The sequence below is a fragment of the Fomitopsis serialis genome, assembly GCF_022376445.1.
Source record: "Fomitopsis serialis strain Sig1Antser10 chromosome Unknown B0H18scaffold_2, whole genome shotgun sequence".
In the NCBI taxonomy this organism is placed as follows: Eukaryota; Fungi; Basidiomycota; class Agaricomycetes; order Polyporales; family Fomitopsidaceae; genus Fomitopsis; species Fomitopsis serialis.
The window spans coordinates 71,950-86,251 of record NW_025954962.1 but is presented as its reverse complement, the minus strand read 5'-3'; the positions used below and the strand labels follow the sequence as shown (position 1 = coordinate 86,251).

The window sequence follows — 14,302 nt, the reverse complement described above, 5'->3', positions numbered from 1 at the left end:
AGGCCTGTCTTTTACTACGACGCGTGTAAGAGCTGCGAGTCGTACACCGGACTGAACGATGGAGAACCCCTCTGCCTCGACAGATACGATGCTACAGATCCCGGAGGGAGTATGCGTCCTCACGCACGACGCTCTCTGCGTGAACGACATTGTACAGTCAGTAGGCGACGATCGCGCGGGCGCAACTGCCGTCTTCATTGGCACGACGCGGAACTACTTCAAGGGTGCGTTTTCAGAACCAACAACCATTCATGGCGAGCTAAAGAGCAGCATGAGAAGGCAAAGTCGTGACACGCTTAGACTACCAGGCCTACAGCAAGCTCGCAATCAAGACGATGGCGGACATCATCCGCACCGCGCACGCGAACCACCCGCGATCCTCTCACCACCCCGAGCAGTCCCATGTCACATCGCTCGTCCGGACCGCGGTATACCACCGCCTGGGCACCGTTCCCGTCGGCGAGCCGTCCATCGTGATCGCGGCGTCATCCCCGCACCGCAAGGAGGCATTCGCGGCGTGCGAGTTCATACTGGAGGAAGTGAAGCAGAAGGTACAAATATGGAAGCGGGAGTTCTACGAGGGCGAACGCGAGGAAGACGCGGAGTGGAAAGCAAACAGTAGTGTATGAATAGATACGAGATGGCGATGGGAAGGATAGAAGTCCGACGCTGCGGGGAGTGCTGGATGCGGGATTGATGTGGGGTCATTATATGTCGTACCGTATTCATGCAGTCGGGGTCGTGCGTGGAGAGGGCGAGGCACCGGGACAATCAATCCACCTTCCATTTTGTTGTGACTGAATCGTCGTCCTCGCCGCTGACGAGCAGCTCTACTGACCAAATCACCATAGTAAAGAGGATGTTCATCCATCGCCACCAGACCTGAGAGGAATGATCGAGCACTGAGAGAACGTAAGGCTGTATCCACAGGGCAGTAGAAGATACGAACAGAGTAGATGCGAGTACACGGTGACAAATATGGCTTGTTGGTATGTCAATAGGAGACGGGTCAGCTTGGATGTCTGTCAAAAGGTCTACATGTGAGCCACGACCCTATAGTAACAAGTGCGTACGTACCGGCCGTGCGTCCCACCCTCCGTCCACGCCAGCATCTTCATCCCAGCTATCCGCTCCGATGGTAGGAAGTATTTGCGACGCGAAGTGCAGAACAGCGAGTCGGTATAACAGGGCGATGAGCAAGGGCCGAGGCAACGTGTTGGTGATAAAGTTGACCAAAGTTTGCATATGGGGGAGGAAATTGTCCCACAAAGGCGCGCTGTCGTCAGAAAAGCACAGGTTTATGAGAGATATACCAGAAAGTATGGGGAGTAGTACGCACTACGAGGAAGCGGGGTCCGCATAAGACTGCTGGTCGAAACCACATTGCCAGACGTTGTACGCGACGAACAAGGCAAGGCCCGAAGACTCGATAACATTCGTTCTCCGTAGGAAGAAGCCAATGAGTGTGAGGAAGATCAAAGTTGTCAGGGCCACGCCCAACAGGGTTGACGAAAGGGGGGAAGTCGCCGCTGCAGGATACGCCTAACGTCCGCGCATAATGAGACTCGGCGAGCTGAACATATCGACGAAGGACCCACCACGACGACCCACCAAGCAGATGCGACATATGCAGCTGCAGCCGCAACGAGCATACCAAACTGGTACCCTTCACCCTCACTGACCAGCTCCTTCCCTACCTGCCCCAGCTTCTGGACAATGAGCAGACTCGATAGGCCCTCCATCACGATGAAGCCCGGACTCGACCAGTGGAGAATCCTCCCCCACCAATACGCAGTCGTCATGAGCAGCGGGGGCACCTTCTCCGAGAAGACATTGAAGCACACGAGCAGCAGGATCGGGTGCATCGGGACCTGCATGACGGACAGCGCGGGCGAGCCCCAGAAGAGCACGAGCGTGCCATGGATGAGCGAGTGGGCGAACAGCAGCAGGGAGAGCAGCAGGAAAGCAGGTGTGGAAAGCGTCGAGAGCGTGAGGGGGAGGAAGATGAGGATCTGGAGCACGGTAGACAACCTGCGGGATACGCGTCTGAGTGCGAGTGCGCGTGCGACAACGGACGGAGGATGGGACTGACCTCGACGTGCTGGTAATGGCACTCCATAACAAGCGGGGGCCCGACATCGCCATCTCGATGCCCGGGTCCGAAGAGTCCGGGAGGAAAGTGATGCGGACTCAAGCTCGCGAGCAGGGCGGAGGCATACCCCTGCTTGCAGACGCGCCAAGGTACACCTCGTACTCAGTCACTTGGGCTCAACATCACAAACACGTGTATTCGCACGAGACTCGATCCTCCTAAACTTGAAGGGGGTACATTCCAATATCAAAGGCAACAACTGGTAAAATATAGGTACACGGTCCAACTCAGAGAGCAAGTACAAGATAGCAACAACAGGTAGGATAAAGGCACGACTACGCTACGAGCACCGGGACGGCGGGGAAGCTCTCCGGCACCTGCAGCTCAACACTGGCGGGTCGGAGAGGCACATCCCGGCGGGCACTGAATAAGCCCTTCGATGCGGCAAACTCGGTGCCACGATTGAGTGCAGCAGGGTCGGAAGGCGGAACGTAGTACTTGTCGACGATAGGGAACTGCAGGAGGTTCATCTTGGGGGTAATGACAACCATATGGTTAGTCTTGATCTCCATCCAGTCCGCTAGTCACATATCGTCGAGTCAGTCTCATTCCTCATTACGTGAAGCCAGAGTGTAGGCACCTTTCTCGAAGGTCAGCGGCTCGCTGGCGACCATGATGATGTTCTCTCGCTTGTCCGCCTTCGACATCTTGTAGTGCCCACCTTCCGCGTATTCGCTGAATGTTGTGCCAGACGAGAACCACTGGTGCGTAAGGTGAGTGATTGTGGCTCACATACCAGTACCAAGTAACGCAACCTACCAGAGATGCTGCTTCCTCATGGCGCGAGGAAATGTAGCGTGTTGCAACAACGCTCTCTCCGTCAGTCACGCAGAAGTTCATCAAACTTGGCTAGAGAATTTTGAGTGAACAAGAGCACACAACGAGTCATTAACCTAGAATGGGATGAGATATTCACCTCCGTAATGTTCTCTGCTTCGGTCAACAAGTTGATGTGAGCGATGGTTTCCATCATGGCCTTGCGCAATACATGTGGAGGGAACGTTTTCGCATGCGGATCAGGCAGCTACATCTCCTGTGAGCAATTGGAATGGCCCCGGCTGCATGAAGCTGACCTTGGAGAGGAACAGCGCGAAAGCCCACTGCGAATCCGTGTTCCCGGTGACGAAGTTGAACATCTCGTCGGACACGTACGACTGCAGACGCCTCTTGATCCTCGGGAACTCCGCGATGCCGCCATTGTGCATCCACTTCACGCAATGATGGTTCGTCAGTCTGCACTCACGAAGGAGAGGGCTCTACGCACCATGAGCTTCCCAAAGGACCACGGGTGGCAGTTGTCAAGGCTCAGAGTACCCGCCGTCGTTGCACGGACATGGGCACTGCAGAGAAGTCAGAATGATTGGATGCGGGTAGGCACAGGAATACACACAAGACCAATGGGGACTTAATTTTCTCCGCGAGCCGTGTGAGGTTGACGTTGTTCCAAGCCTATATGGAAATGAGCCACAGCTACAAGACCACAGCAAGTGTACATACCGGTGTAACAGAGGTAAAGATGCATGGTTGGCTACCAAGCTCCTCGTCGTGTACGGAGTCGTACCATCCTGATCCTCCGTCAGATCGTCTGCTCAACCTCTACGCAAGACACACGCCGCACCAACGCCAAAGCCATCGCCGTTGATGGGTCTCCTGCGGTCCAACCGGAGTCTCGAGTCGAAGGCCTGGTTGATGATCGAATGACATGGTCTTGTCAACAAGTGCGAGAGCTGCACGGGGGAAGTCCCCTTGTAGATCACGAAGCGGCACATCCGGATAGCGAGGGTGTTCTGCACCTCAAGGGCGCCGTAGACGGGGAGGAGATGGTGGTGGCAGGGTACAGAGCTACGAAGCCCGAGCTACAGCAGTTGCGAGTCATCGGAGCATACGACATCCTGTCGACATCGAGCGTCGTATTCGCCTAATCTGGCGGATGGCGGGGACGATCCCTTCGGAGCTTTCCACCTCTCACCTCGCCCGCATTGGACAGCGTATGTACAGGATTCGATACACTGCACAGAGGCCGCGATAGCTGTCTTCCCTTCCCACTCGACTGACCGAGAATCACGGGTGGCTGAGATCTCCGTCCGATACAGTGGTCCCAAAAAGGAAGGCGTCGTAGATGAGGCGCGTGTGGCAAAGCTGCTTACGCCTCGTCATGTCACGCTTGAAGTCCATTGCCAGGGTTGCAGCGCATACCAAGCCTTAGCTTGTCATTGAGATCTATATCAGTGGAAATTGCATCAAAAAAACCAATCCACCCTATGGCACATCGCGAAGCCCATTCCAACGTCTCTCCAAGTGCTCCATGCCAAAGCCCGAGATGTCTCCAGCCATGTTGATAGCTAGTCCTTTGCAAGATATTAAAATGGCCCGGGTGCCAGTTGAGTTGTGATCACTGTATGGTGCAAATGTCATCTCATCTATCACAGTTTACGCGTACGGCCCGCTCGATTCGGGGCAGTCGTATATTAACACTAGTCTCTGGTCAAAGCAAGCAGCCTGAGAGCTTCTCACCACGCCATGGTCCTCTCACTTGTCTACCGCTCAATACAGAGGCTCGTGCACACCGCTGTGACCAACTTCTGCGATGTCGCCCTCACCGTCCTCGCAGCCGGTCCCATCCCCCGCCATGTTGCCTTCATCATGGACGGCAACCGACGGTATGCGCGTTCCCACCACCAACCCGCCCAGGAAGGTCACGCGCAGGGCGGCATTGCATTGCGACGTGTGCGTGCTCGTGCATTGAATGAGAATGGTTATTAATACCAGCGCAGGTGCTAGAAATATGCATGCTCCTCAAAGTGCGCTGCGTATCTGTATACGCATTTGCCATCGACAACTTCAAACGTACGCCGGAGGAAGTTGATGACCTTATGACGCTTCTAGAGACACTGCTCCTCGAGCTCTGCCAACGCGGGTCTGCTAGCTAAATTACCTACTGTTTTCTCCGCTGAAACTGTGGGATGCTATGCAGGGAGCTACTGGACGAGTACGGCGTCCGGTTGACTTGTCCTTGCAGCGCAATTTTCAACGTCTGCATGCCCTACGGTGCTCGGAACGAGATCGCCACAGCCGTCGACCTCGCCGTCGAGCACGCACTCTCAAAGAGGCAAAAGACGGCACTCACCAGTACGTCAATCTTATATCTCTCATCACCCAATCACTGCGCATCTTTTGTCTCGCTTCAAATTCCCGCCCAGATCTGACCGGGACCCCCTTCCCACCCCCACTTCCAGCGAGATCACAGAAGACGACATCGGCGCTCATCTGATGACTACCCGTGTGGGCAGCCCGCCGCTCGATCTACTCGTACGCACGAGCGGGGTGCGCCGACTGAGCGACTTCCTCCTCTGGCAGGTGCGTCTCGTCCGTTCGTCTATCGGTCCTGAATTCGATCCCTTCCTAATGATCGTGCCGCGTTGCTTATGCATGACACAGTGCTGTGAAGACACGCAGCTGCAGTTCCTCAACCCGACGTGGCCTGAGTTTGGGTTGTGGGACTTGGTGTCGATTATCTTGGACTATCAGCGGAGAGCGTGGTCTGCGCAGGCCGCATAGAATGCATCATGCCTTGGGATTGTCTATTAGTACACGGTCCATGTGAGAAGCTACAAGTACATGTCCACAGTTACATCCACTTCAGTTTTCCTTTCCGTCCGGCGTCTCACAGAAATTCGAGCGGTCGGTGAGCGGGATGGCCGCCGGTCTCGTCGTAGACCAGCCCAGCGACGCGATATGCAAGCTCTGAGTACGCGATGAGAAGCTGTGGAACGGATCCTGAAAGATGTCATCACTCACCATCAGCCTGAGTTCTGACCGTCGCTTCGGCATACACTCGCACAACGTCCTCCGTCCCGCTGGGCCGCACGAACGCACGGCCGCCCTCGTACCGGCGGACCAGCTCGTCGATCTTGGCCTGGATACCGGGCGGGCTGACCAAGCGGCGCTCGGCATCTTCGGTCTTGAAGATGTTCCTGTCAGCTACGACAACCTTGACGAGCCGGTTGGGTAGGTCAACGTAGAGGGAGTTCCATTCCTCTCCGCTGTAGGACTTGTGAGCGAGGACGGCTTCCACCATGAGCATGTCTGATAGCGCATCGCCGACGGTCTGGTTGATGACGTCCGTCAGGTTGGTGATGTGGTTCAGAGCGGTCGACTGAGCGGGGGTCGACGGCTGATAGGTGGACAGTACATTCAAGCTCTGCGGAGAGAAGATAACCGTGCCGTGACCATTGGCCTCGAAGTACACGCCGACGTCGAACTTTTCGGCAGCGTGATGGAGATGTTTGACGCCAGTCGGGACGCATTTCACCGGGAGACGCTATAATGACAGCGAGCGCATCTCTGTACAGGACGTTTCTCTATGTCATATCAAAGGCACTCACCTCCGACAGGTACTTCGTTGAGCCACCGTTGGCATAGGCTGTTTGCACTATGCCGGCCTTGATCTTGTCATCGAGCCCGGCGGCCTTGGTCAGCTCTCCGATGAATGCAGCCGACAAAGCCGCAATCTTGTCGCCGTCTAGCATATGGAACTGTCCGCGATCGTCGAGGTAGTGGTAGATCAAGCGATCTGCATCGCCATCCAGACTGCATGCCCGCTGACCGGGCTTGAGCACAGTTGTCAATGAGGGAGGGAGTGTCTGTTGGGTCTTGACGAAGTCGGCGCCACAAGCGTTGTTCAAGGCGCCAGGCGTCGTGGTTGACGTGTTGACGGGTATGATTTGCAACGTGTCGCCTAGATGTTCAGCTAGTTCCTTTGCGACCTTTGCACCAACGCCGTTGGCACAGTCAACAACCAAAGGTGGGATAGATGCTTTCCCAGCCTTGTTGCCAAATCAGCTTCATAGAAACGTGGCATCCCAGCTTGGCGGCTTACAACGAGCTTCTTGAAAGCGGTGCTGAGTTTCCTGAGATAGCCTTCCTCGGAATCCTCTCCGTACTCTTCCTTGGTACCCTTGGTGTTGATGGCCCTGACCAGGTAGTGAAGTACGGGAGTGGTTGTTACGTCCGCGTTGCGGCCTTCAGCACCGATGGCCTTGATGCCGTCTTCCAAAGCGGCAACAAGCGCAGGACCAGAAGGGCGGGTATCTCTTGCGTAGACCACCTTCGCCGGTTTCGAGAGATCGATCTTCATGGTCGTGGCGAAAGTATCAAGAGCAGCGATGAACTCATCCGTGCTTTGTGCGTTCGCGAGAGCGGTAGCATGTGCCTCCCACGATGTCTCTAGCATCTCGCCGCGGGGATCGACAAGTTTCACACCATTGTCCTAGAGTTCCCAGTCAGTCATCATATCCGAGCGTGAAGCAACCCAGTGTCTCACAGGCTCAGGGTTGTGCGATGCAGTGACCATTACACCGATGGTCTTGCCGTCCATCTTCTTGCTCCGCAAGCCGGCCAAAATCCCAACTCTGAACATGACAGAGTCGAGAATATCGCCTCTATCCCAGAGGTTGTCTGAGATCATCACGCCCAGGAGCAATGGACAAACCTACTTTGTTCTAAACCCAGCGGTTCCATACTGGAAATGAATGTGAGATGGCTTGGGATGTTGGTCGGAGAGGCTCCGGATCGCATCCACGGGAAGACTAGACATCACAACGGCGAAAGAAATGGACAGCGCGCTCGTGAAGACGAAACTCAGTGAGTGGACGAGGAAGGCGAAGGCCACTGGCAGGAGACGTTCAGACGTGTGCAAGTTTAGCGCGCAGTCATTCGACACGTGCGTCATACACCGCGTCCGGCTGCATCGTTGCCACAGCGTCTTGCCATCCCACCACGATGCCTTCCAAATCACCAGCTCAGACGCTGCTAGAGAAGGCCGACAAGAAAGCCAACTCGTCAAGCGGCTGGTTTAGCTCCTCGAACACCAAGTTCGAGGAGGCGGGCGACCTCTATCAGCAGGCCGCGAACGCGTTCAAGATCGACAAGCTCTTCCGGGAGGCAGGGGATGCTCACGCGAGGGAGGCGGAGTGCAGAGAGAAATGTTCCGAGACCAACGAGGCCGCAAACGCGTGGTGGAACGCTGCCAAGGCGTACAAGAGGGGGCACCCAGACCGTGAGTTACACAGACTCTTTGCACACAGTGTTACTGACTGCGGTACGAAGTCGCTATCCAGGCCTTGACACAAACGATCACACATCTCTGCAAGAGTGGTCGCTTCCGTCAAGCGGCAGATCGCGAGAAGGAAATAGGTCAGATATACCTCACGGAGATCAATGATCTACGGAAAGCCTGCGAGAGCTTCGAGCGTGCCGGCGAATGGTACTCTCAGGAGGATGCTACTGCGTGAGTATGCGAGTTGTGATGGAGACGAGCTCTCTTATAAATCGCCGCATAGGACTGCAAATGCTTGCTACAAGGATGCTGCTGATTTGCATGCCGAGCTGGAGAATTATCCACAGGCCATCGCGCGCTACGAGCAAGTAGCGAATGCATCGCTTGGTTCTGCCCTCACGAAATACAGCGTGAAGGAGTACTGGCTACGAGCTAGCCTGTGCGCATTGGCTATGGGGGTGCGCTCGGTTGTCTTCATTCAATATTCAGACCAGTGCTTACGAGCTGTCGCTTGACATTCTCGACGTACAACAGGATACCGTCACAGCCAAGCGCAACTTGTCGAAGTACTCGTCCCTGGACACGACGTTCTCTTCAACGCGCGAAGCCAAGTTCGTCAATGTGCTCGTTGACGCAATCGAGGCCGGCGATGCGGAGACGTTCACCGCCGCCGTGTTTGAGTACGACCAGGTCACGAAACTCGACAACTGGAAGACGAACATACTGTTGAAGATCAAGAGGGGCATCCAGGAGGAGCCCGGTCTTACATAGTCTATTTGCATCCATCCATGCGCGATATACTGTATGCATAATCGAACAATCTCGCGCTGTACTCATATACTAGCTCTTCTACTGGATAGATCTCTTCAGCGAGCCCAGAATACCAGTGTGTGGTATTGCGTAGTGGAACTGAAACCATGCCCTCTCCGCCTCCACGTCGTGGACTTGAGATAGGTAGACGATGGATGGTATAGATGGTATGTTTGCGATGATCTTCAGACCCAGATCACAACGAAGTAGAACCGTTGCCAGTGGATGCCTCATATTTTAAGAATACCGCCGCTCGTTGCATGAACAAAGGACGCACCGAAATGACACCAGACAACGCATCCCGTTTATCGGTAGGCCCTCACCGGCACCGAGCACACCGTCTGTCGCATTACTGTCATCTATGCATTATACAAGCCTCATCGCCTGACACTGCACCATTAGCGAGGGCATGCCATTACTCACCAGGCGCGCTAGCAATCGTCCTCATCTGAGCTTTTCGAGACAGCAGCAAGATATGTAGTAGACCAGCGAAGTTCCTCGCCCGAAGGTAGTGAATTGACCATGCGCGCGCGAGGTCGCTCGGCCAATGGGCCACTGTCGTACAGCATGTGCGCACGTCGATCTGCCGTCGAAGCACAACGGTCTGTATGACCGAGCATCAATCCGACCTGGGGCGTCGAGGCGGAAGGACGTTTAGCATGCCGCATCCCTGGATGCGACCTAGGGCGTCGTGGCGGAAGGACATTGAGCCTAGGGCGTCGTGGCGGAAGGACATTGAGCTCGACATGATGATGGTCATGGTGCAGCGAGTTCGAAGAGACCGACCTGTGGCATACATTTGATGGTCTTCGGGGTCCGAAGTGGTCGCATCCGTGATTTGCTATTGTACATATATGGGAGTAGTCGGGGGTCCCATGAGGACGTGTTCACCTCTCCGACACAACGCTTCTCCTCCCCTTCACAAACTGGGGTGTATTTGCCTCCGGGCGACACCTTCGCGCGCAACACAGAGCCTAGGATCATTTACTTGGATATTCTGACTTATTGCGTCACGAATTACCTGGACAATCGGGTAGATGTCCTGGCTGGCATCGTTTGCTCTCGCCATTTTCCATGCTCTGTATTGGCTTGTGACTACTGCGAGGCGCCTCTTGACTATCGCGGACCAACCACAACCTCTCAATGCCCTGAGACAGAAGCTTCCCTCGCACTTGGCCTTGCTCTTGGTTGCAGAACACCACCGTGACAGCGATGCAACCGAACAGCTCATGGTCGAGAGTGTGGAGAAAGCGGTAACGTGGTGTCGTGTTGCAGGAATCAACAGGCTGACGGTGTATGATCGTGAAGGTGCGTTATTTACCTTGTCGCCTGCTCTGACACGATGAACCAATGCGTCCGCAGGGCTTCTCAGCACACTATCTTTAGACATACGGAAACGCCTAGTGAAACACTCTGTCACTCCTTCAACCGATTCTGACCTGGAAACCGAGATCGAGTTCCCCCTCACGCCTCCGTCGTCGGACGACTCGGATTCAAGACCGTTATCTCCTGACTCCGAAGTTTCGCCATACAAGCTCAACGTTACAAGCGTGCAAATACCTGGGCATGCAGAGAAGGGCAGGAGAAAGATGCTCGGTGTCAAATCGACGGCGCGGCGTCGTCGCGCGACTCGTGAATGTCTTCGCTTCAGTTAGTTGTTGCGGTGCTAATCGTCACTTCAGTCAGCGAGTCAAAGCCCACTCCCTTTACATTGCATATCCTCAGTCGGAAGTCAGGGAAGCCTGCCATCGCCGAGGTTGCAAATGCCCTCCTTCGAAGACGATCTGCAGGCTACTCTTCGGACCGCGCGAAGAGCGATCGACAGCCAGCGCCATCGGAAGCCGAGCTTACCTCCTTCCTAGAAGGTTGCATCCACCGTTCCTCCAAGATGCATCGTACTTATACATCCCCTCAGGGAATAATGGTTTCCCCGAGCCAGATTTGATGCTCGTCCACCGTATACATGCGAGCAACACCAGCGACCTAGAACTTCATGGATTCCCTCCGTGGCAGATCAGGCTCACCGAGTTTGAGTAAGTCAGCGATAGCACCCATCAACTACTGCTGAATGTCCGGCCCGCAGCGAGTACAAGCCTCTGGACTCAACCTGGCATCGTTGGGGTCACCACAGTCGCTCACCTGGCAGGCCGCTGGATGAGACTGAGTTCAGACGGGCACTCGATACGTATGCCGCTGCAGAGATGCGGTTAGGCAAGTAGTGTGCCGCGTTAGCCTCACGCCTATCTTGTACGAGGTCGATTGACCCAGCTGTCTCCATTATCGAGAGTGTAACGGATAATCTTGACTGGAAAAGTATGTAGACGCGATTGTACTCTCTGTCCCGGGATAGGCCCTGGCGCAGACACGACGTCTTCGGAAGACCGGCATATCGTTACGTGCCTTGGTGGGCGGTATGGATTCTTCTGCGTCGCTCCAGGCTAATCTTTTTCTTAGTAGGCGCGCTCCCTGGTTGATATTCAGAGCGGTGTTGCATCTTCCTATTCCCACTCGATGTCCCCGGGTGGTCTGCTATTTCCCGCCATTGCTATGTGGAGCCTTCAGCATGATCTACTGTCACATAGTGTGTGTGCCGTCACGCCGGCGTGTATCTGTTCGGCGAACCGGCGCTCCACCTCTTCGTGTTTCCGTCACCGCCGGAGAGGGCCATGCGCTTGGATCACACAGGGGCAATGCCTGATCCCACCGATCTGTCCTCGAGGCGTTCAAAAGATACATGTCCGGCCATGCTGTGCTCCTTCATTCTGATCTCCACATAGTCCCCCGGCGAAGCACGTTCGCCCACAAAACGACCTTCACTATGTCTGAGACGCAAGCCGCCTCTGAGCATTATCGGCCCGGGTATGCTAATGAGCATACTTCAGTCTACGGTAATACCGTGCCCACGATGAAAACAGGGAAGCGGTTGATTGTGTGCTGCGACGGGTGCGTACCCATGAACAGTGACGGGAGTTTAGTTAATTCAGAAGAGCCCGCCCAGTACTTGGCAGGACGGCATCGTCGTCAACGCTAAATGGAAGTACACGAACGTCCTGGTGTGTATTCCTAACACATGTCACTGGGTTACTTTATGTGACCTCAACGACGTACAGCGCCTTGCTAGGACGATTAAGCATGCCGATGAACGAGTGTCAGTGCTGTCTACTTTTCGATCTAGCACATCGCGTGCTCACGCGTTCAACAGCAATCCACCCGTGGCACAAATAGTGTTCTACCAGTCCGGTATAGGATCGGCGCACAACCTCTATTCCGAGGTCATTGATGGTGAGACCGATTATGAAGGGCTTGGATCCGATGCTGATGTCGTGTGAAGGTACTACGGGAGCCTCGCTAGGTACTCGGGCTTCTCAGCTCAAACAGCAACATCGACTGATGATCCTTGCAGGCGACAAGATCGAGGAAGCATACGCTTTCCTGGCCCAGTTCGTGTGCTATTCTTTGTATCGTCGACCGTGTATTGACCGGCTTACAGGAACTACCACACTGGGGACGAGGTATCTGCCATTGAAGTCAATTCGCGGTTTCCGCTGACCACAACAACTAGATTATCCTCTTCGGATTCTCACGAGTCAGCCGCGTTTCACACCGTACCTTGAGGCTCACCCTCACTGTATTTTAGGGCGCATATACTGCTCGTACTATTGCTTCCCTCATAGTACGTGGCCATGTTCTAGTCGTTACCTATGTTCTGAATACATTTACAGGGTGACATCGGTGTCCTAGACCGGACGGAGATGGATCACTTCGCCGAGATTTTTGTCTCCCTGCAGAAACGGGCGAAATCAAGTGATCCAGATGGTACAGACCATATCTTCAGCTGCTAATATGACATCTCACGCGCTGTATCTGACAGAGATTCGGCAGTTAGACGAATTTCTAAGCCCATGGACTGGCCCCCGTGCTCCTGGGATGCTCCGCTCAGATCGAGGGCCAGATGGCTTCTCCGTGAAGTATGTTCCATGCATCTGTTCCATAGAACTGACCCTGAACGTATCCCAGATGTGTTGGAGTTTTCGAGACAGTCGGCTCGGTCGGCCTTCCCGAAGAATTGACTATACACTCGGAGAAGACGAAGACCCTGCTCGGCTTCCGCGACAGGAAGCTGGGGCCCCATGTCGAGAGGGCTTATCATGCTCTTGCTTTGAACGAGCCGCGCGCAGACTTCGTGAGTCCGTGTCCGATATCATGTTGTCATGACCCTGACGGAGGTTGATGTCAAGGACTGTGCGAAGTTCGAGCAGACTGAAGCCGGGAGACAGAAAGGGCAGGTTCTGAAGCAGGTCAGCATCGGCGGCGATGCTGTACCATACCGATACTGATGAACTGCCAACTTTACAGTGCTGGTTCACTGGTACGCACGTTCATGGTTTGTAGCGCGCCCCTTGCTGATTGCTGGTGCTATAGGCTGCCACTCAGATGTATGTACTAATGCGTAGATCTGCCAAACGAAGCTCACTGTCGTACAGGTTGGGGGAGGATATCAACAACACGACCTCTCAGACTTGACGTTGACATGGATGGCGGTTTGTGCACGTTCTGTGAGTTGTATTCTACGTTCTCACACTAGCTTTAGGCCAACATCGGTGATATGCTGGACCTGAACCTTGGATACTTGATGTCCCTGCCGCGACCAGTGAAGCCATGGGGACAATTGGCTCCACACGAGTAAGTCTTTATGTGATCATGTTGTTCCGGGAACTGACAATAGCACTCAGCCCTCTGACAGGTGTCTATAGCCTCGCAAAGACCATCCAGCGCAAGCTTCCCACTGTCACGGACGACATTACCCACGAAACGGTGCATCCATCTGTCCTGGAACAACCGCACATGGTACCCGAGCTAGCCGAAAACATTCAAAGGAACCCACGCCTCGTGTGCTCCCTTCTTCCGCTGGAAGAAGAGCTCAAGCAACAATGGACTGTGTCGCCTGGGAATGAGCGCGCGCAGGCCCATGCCGGTGCATATCTCAGCGAGACCGTCATGGCAGCTCACCACGAGGGCTCAGCACATCGGGTGGCATCCGAAGCGAAGAAATGGGTGGACTTCGCTGTAGACAATGGCACCGCCGCAGTCATGAAGCACCTCTTACGTTGATACGGAGGAAGGTGCGTTGTAGCAGGTGTTCCGGACGGATAACGCCCTTTTTTCACGGAACACATGTTCTGGCCTGGACAGGTTGAATGTTTGACGTCCAACAATGCCTCCTGGACAGTGCCTCCAGTGAGCGTCAAGCCCTTCGTCATGTGTCAATAATCTGACTTGCT

The 14,302-nt window shown here is 54.7% G+C and overlaps 8 protein-coding genes across 8 annotated transcripts; 5 read left to right on the top strand and 3 right to left on the bottom strand.

Moving 5' to 3' along the window:
• Positions 1-58: 58 nt before the first annotated feature.
• On the top strand, positions 59-629 carry B0H18DRAFT_866897 (molybdenum cofactor synthesis 2; the record flags this gene model as incomplete). Its single annotated transcript, XM_048039817.1, has 2 exons — positions 59-224; positions 277-629. 2 exons carry the CDS (start codon positions 59-61, stop codon positions 627-629), a joined length of 519 nt encoding a protein of 172 aa, XP_047900093.1.
• Positions 630-696: 67 nt separating this feature from the next.
• B0H18DRAFT_184402 (uncharacterized protein) lies at positions 697-2,224 on the bottom strand. Its single transcript, XM_048037009.1, has 6 exons — positions 2,093-2,224; positions 1,599-2,031; positions 1,340-1,542; positions 1,078-1,276; positions 950-1,022; positions 697-902 (listed from the first exon to the last, which is right to left on the bottom strand). Exons 1-6 carry the CDS (start codon positions 2,143-2,145, stop codon positions 772-774), a joined length of 1,092 nt encoding a protein of 363 aa, XP_047900092.1. The 5' UTR covers positions 2,146-2,224; the 3' UTR covers positions 697-771.
• A 44-nt stretch (positions 2,225-2,268) lies between these two features.
• B0H18DRAFT_968743 (N-terminal nucleophile aminohydrolase) lies at positions 2,269-4,194 on the bottom strand. Its single transcript, XM_048043527.1, has 9 exons — positions 3,771-4,194; positions 3,650-3,717; positions 3,543-3,601; positions 3,417-3,492; positions 3,226-3,360; positions 3,069-3,176; positions 2,912-3,001; positions 2,733-2,853; positions 2,269-2,672 (listed from the first exon to the last, which is right to left on the bottom strand). The coding sequence occupies exons 1-9, from the start codon at positions 3,919-3,921 to the stop codon at positions 2,428-2,430; spliced, it is 1,053 nt and encodes a 350-aa protein (XP_047900091.1). The 5' UTR covers positions 3,922-4,194; the 3' UTR covers positions 2,269-2,427.
• A 478-nt stretch (positions 4,195-4,672) lies between these two features.
• B0H18DRAFT_1091338 (Decaprenyl diphosphate synthase-like protein) lies at positions 4,673-5,730 on the top strand (the record flags this gene model as incomplete). Its single annotated transcript, XM_048032291.1, has 5 exons — positions 4,673-4,879; positions 4,927-5,069; positions 5,127-5,271; positions 5,393-5,509; positions 5,591-5,730. The coding sequence occupies 5 exons, from the start codon at positions 4,673-4,675 to the stop codon at positions 5,708-5,710; spliced, it is 732 nt and encodes a 243-aa protein (XP_047900090.1). The 3' UTR covers positions 5,711-5,730.
• On the bottom strand, positions 5,622-7,835 carry B0H18DRAFT_968738 (phosphoacetylglucosamine mutase). Its single transcript, XM_048043526.1, has 6 exons — positions 7,648-7,835; positions 7,476-7,593; positions 7,032-7,421; positions 6,538-6,978; positions 5,951-6,473; positions 5,622-5,896 (listed from the first exon to the last, which is right to left on the bottom strand). The coding sequence occupies exons 1-6, from the start codon at positions 7,746-7,748 to the stop codon at positions 5,817-5,819; spliced, it is 1,653 nt and encodes a 550-aa protein (XP_047900089.1). The 5' UTR covers positions 7,749-7,835; the 3' UTR covers positions 5,622-5,816.
• A 98-nt stretch (positions 7,836-7,933) lies between these two features.
• B0H18DRAFT_867498 (vesicular-fusion protein SEC17) lies at positions 7,934-8,981 on the top strand (the record flags this gene model as incomplete). The annotated part of the gene is made up of 4 exons (XM_048039865.1): positions 7,934-8,210; positions 8,261-8,441; positions 8,494-8,668; positions 8,745-8,981. 4 exons carry the CDS (start codon positions 7,934-7,936, stop codon positions 8,979-8,981), a joined length of 870 nt encoding a protein of 289 aa, XP_047900088.1.
• Positions 8,982-10,057: 1,076 nt separating this feature from the next.
• Positions 10,058-11,526, top strand: B0H18DRAFT_1150097 (uncharacterized protein; the record flags this gene model as incomplete). The annotated part of the gene is made up of 5 exons (XM_048035718.1): positions 10,058-10,328; positions 10,383-10,658; positions 10,703-10,776; positions 10,800-11,053; positions 11,104-11,526. The coding sequence occupies 5 exons, from the start codon at positions 10,058-10,060 to the stop codon at positions 11,237-11,239; spliced, it is 1,011 nt and encodes a 336-aa protein (XP_047900087.1). The 3' UTR covers positions 11,240-11,526.
• Positions 11,527-11,925: 399 nt separating this feature from the next.
• B0H18DRAFT_867779 (uncharacterized protein) lies at positions 11,926-14,132 on the top strand (the record flags this gene model as incomplete). The annotated part of the gene is made up of 17 exons (XM_048039885.1): positions 11,926-11,963; positions 12,019-12,073; positions 12,131-12,168; positions 12,223-12,302; positions 12,352-12,372; positions 12,424-12,460; positions 12,511-12,532; positions 12,583-12,606; positions 12,658-12,693; positions 12,743-12,836; positions 12,892-12,988; positions 13,038-13,203; positions 13,259-13,318; positions 13,377-13,397; positions 13,490-13,561; positions 13,612-13,703; positions 13,754-14,132. The coding sequence occupies 17 exons, from the start codon at positions 11,926-11,928 to the stop codon at positions 14,130-14,132; spliced, it is 1,332 nt and encodes a 443-aa protein (XP_047900086.1).
• Between the last annotated feature and the right edge of the window lie 170 nt (positions 14,133-14,302).

Coding starts and splice junctions, on each gene's coding strand:
- B0H18DRAFT_184402 (XM_048037009.1), bottom strand. CDS start 2,145: ATGGCGATGTCGGGCCCCCGCTTGTTATGGAGTGCCATTACCAGCACG. Junction 1,277..1,339: donor GCGGACCCCGCTTCCTCGTA/GTGCGTACTACT, acceptor TTCTGACGACAG/CGCGCCTTTGTGGGACAATT. Junction 903..949: donor CGTGTACTCGCATCTACTCT/GTTCGTATCTTC, acceptor ACGTTCTCTCAG/TGCTCGATCATTCCTCTCAG.
- B0H18DRAFT_968743 (XM_048043527.1), bottom strand. CDS start 3,921: ATGTGCCGCTTCGTGATCTACAAGGGGACTTCCCCCGTGCAGCTCTCG. Junction 3,718..3,770: donor CGGCGATGGCTTTGGCGTTG/GTGCGGCGTGTG, acceptor ACGGAGGATCAG/GATGGTACGACTCCGTACAC. Junction 2,673..2,732: donor GCCGCTGACCTTCGAGAAAG/GTGCCTACACTC, acceptor ATATGTGACTAG/CGGACTGGATGGAGATCAAG.
- B0H18DRAFT_968738 (XM_048043526.1), bottom strand. CDS start 7,748: ATGTCTAGTCTTCCCGTGGATGCGATCCGGAGCCTCTCCGACCAACAT. Junction 6,979..7,031: donor CCGCTTTCAAGAAGCTCGTT/GTAAGCCGCCAA, acceptor TTTGGCAACAAG/GCTGGGAAAGCATCTATCCC. Junction 5,897..5,950: donor GGTCAGAACTCAGGCTGATG/GTGAGTGATGAC, acceptor TCGCGTACTCAG/AGCTTGCATATCGCGTCGCT.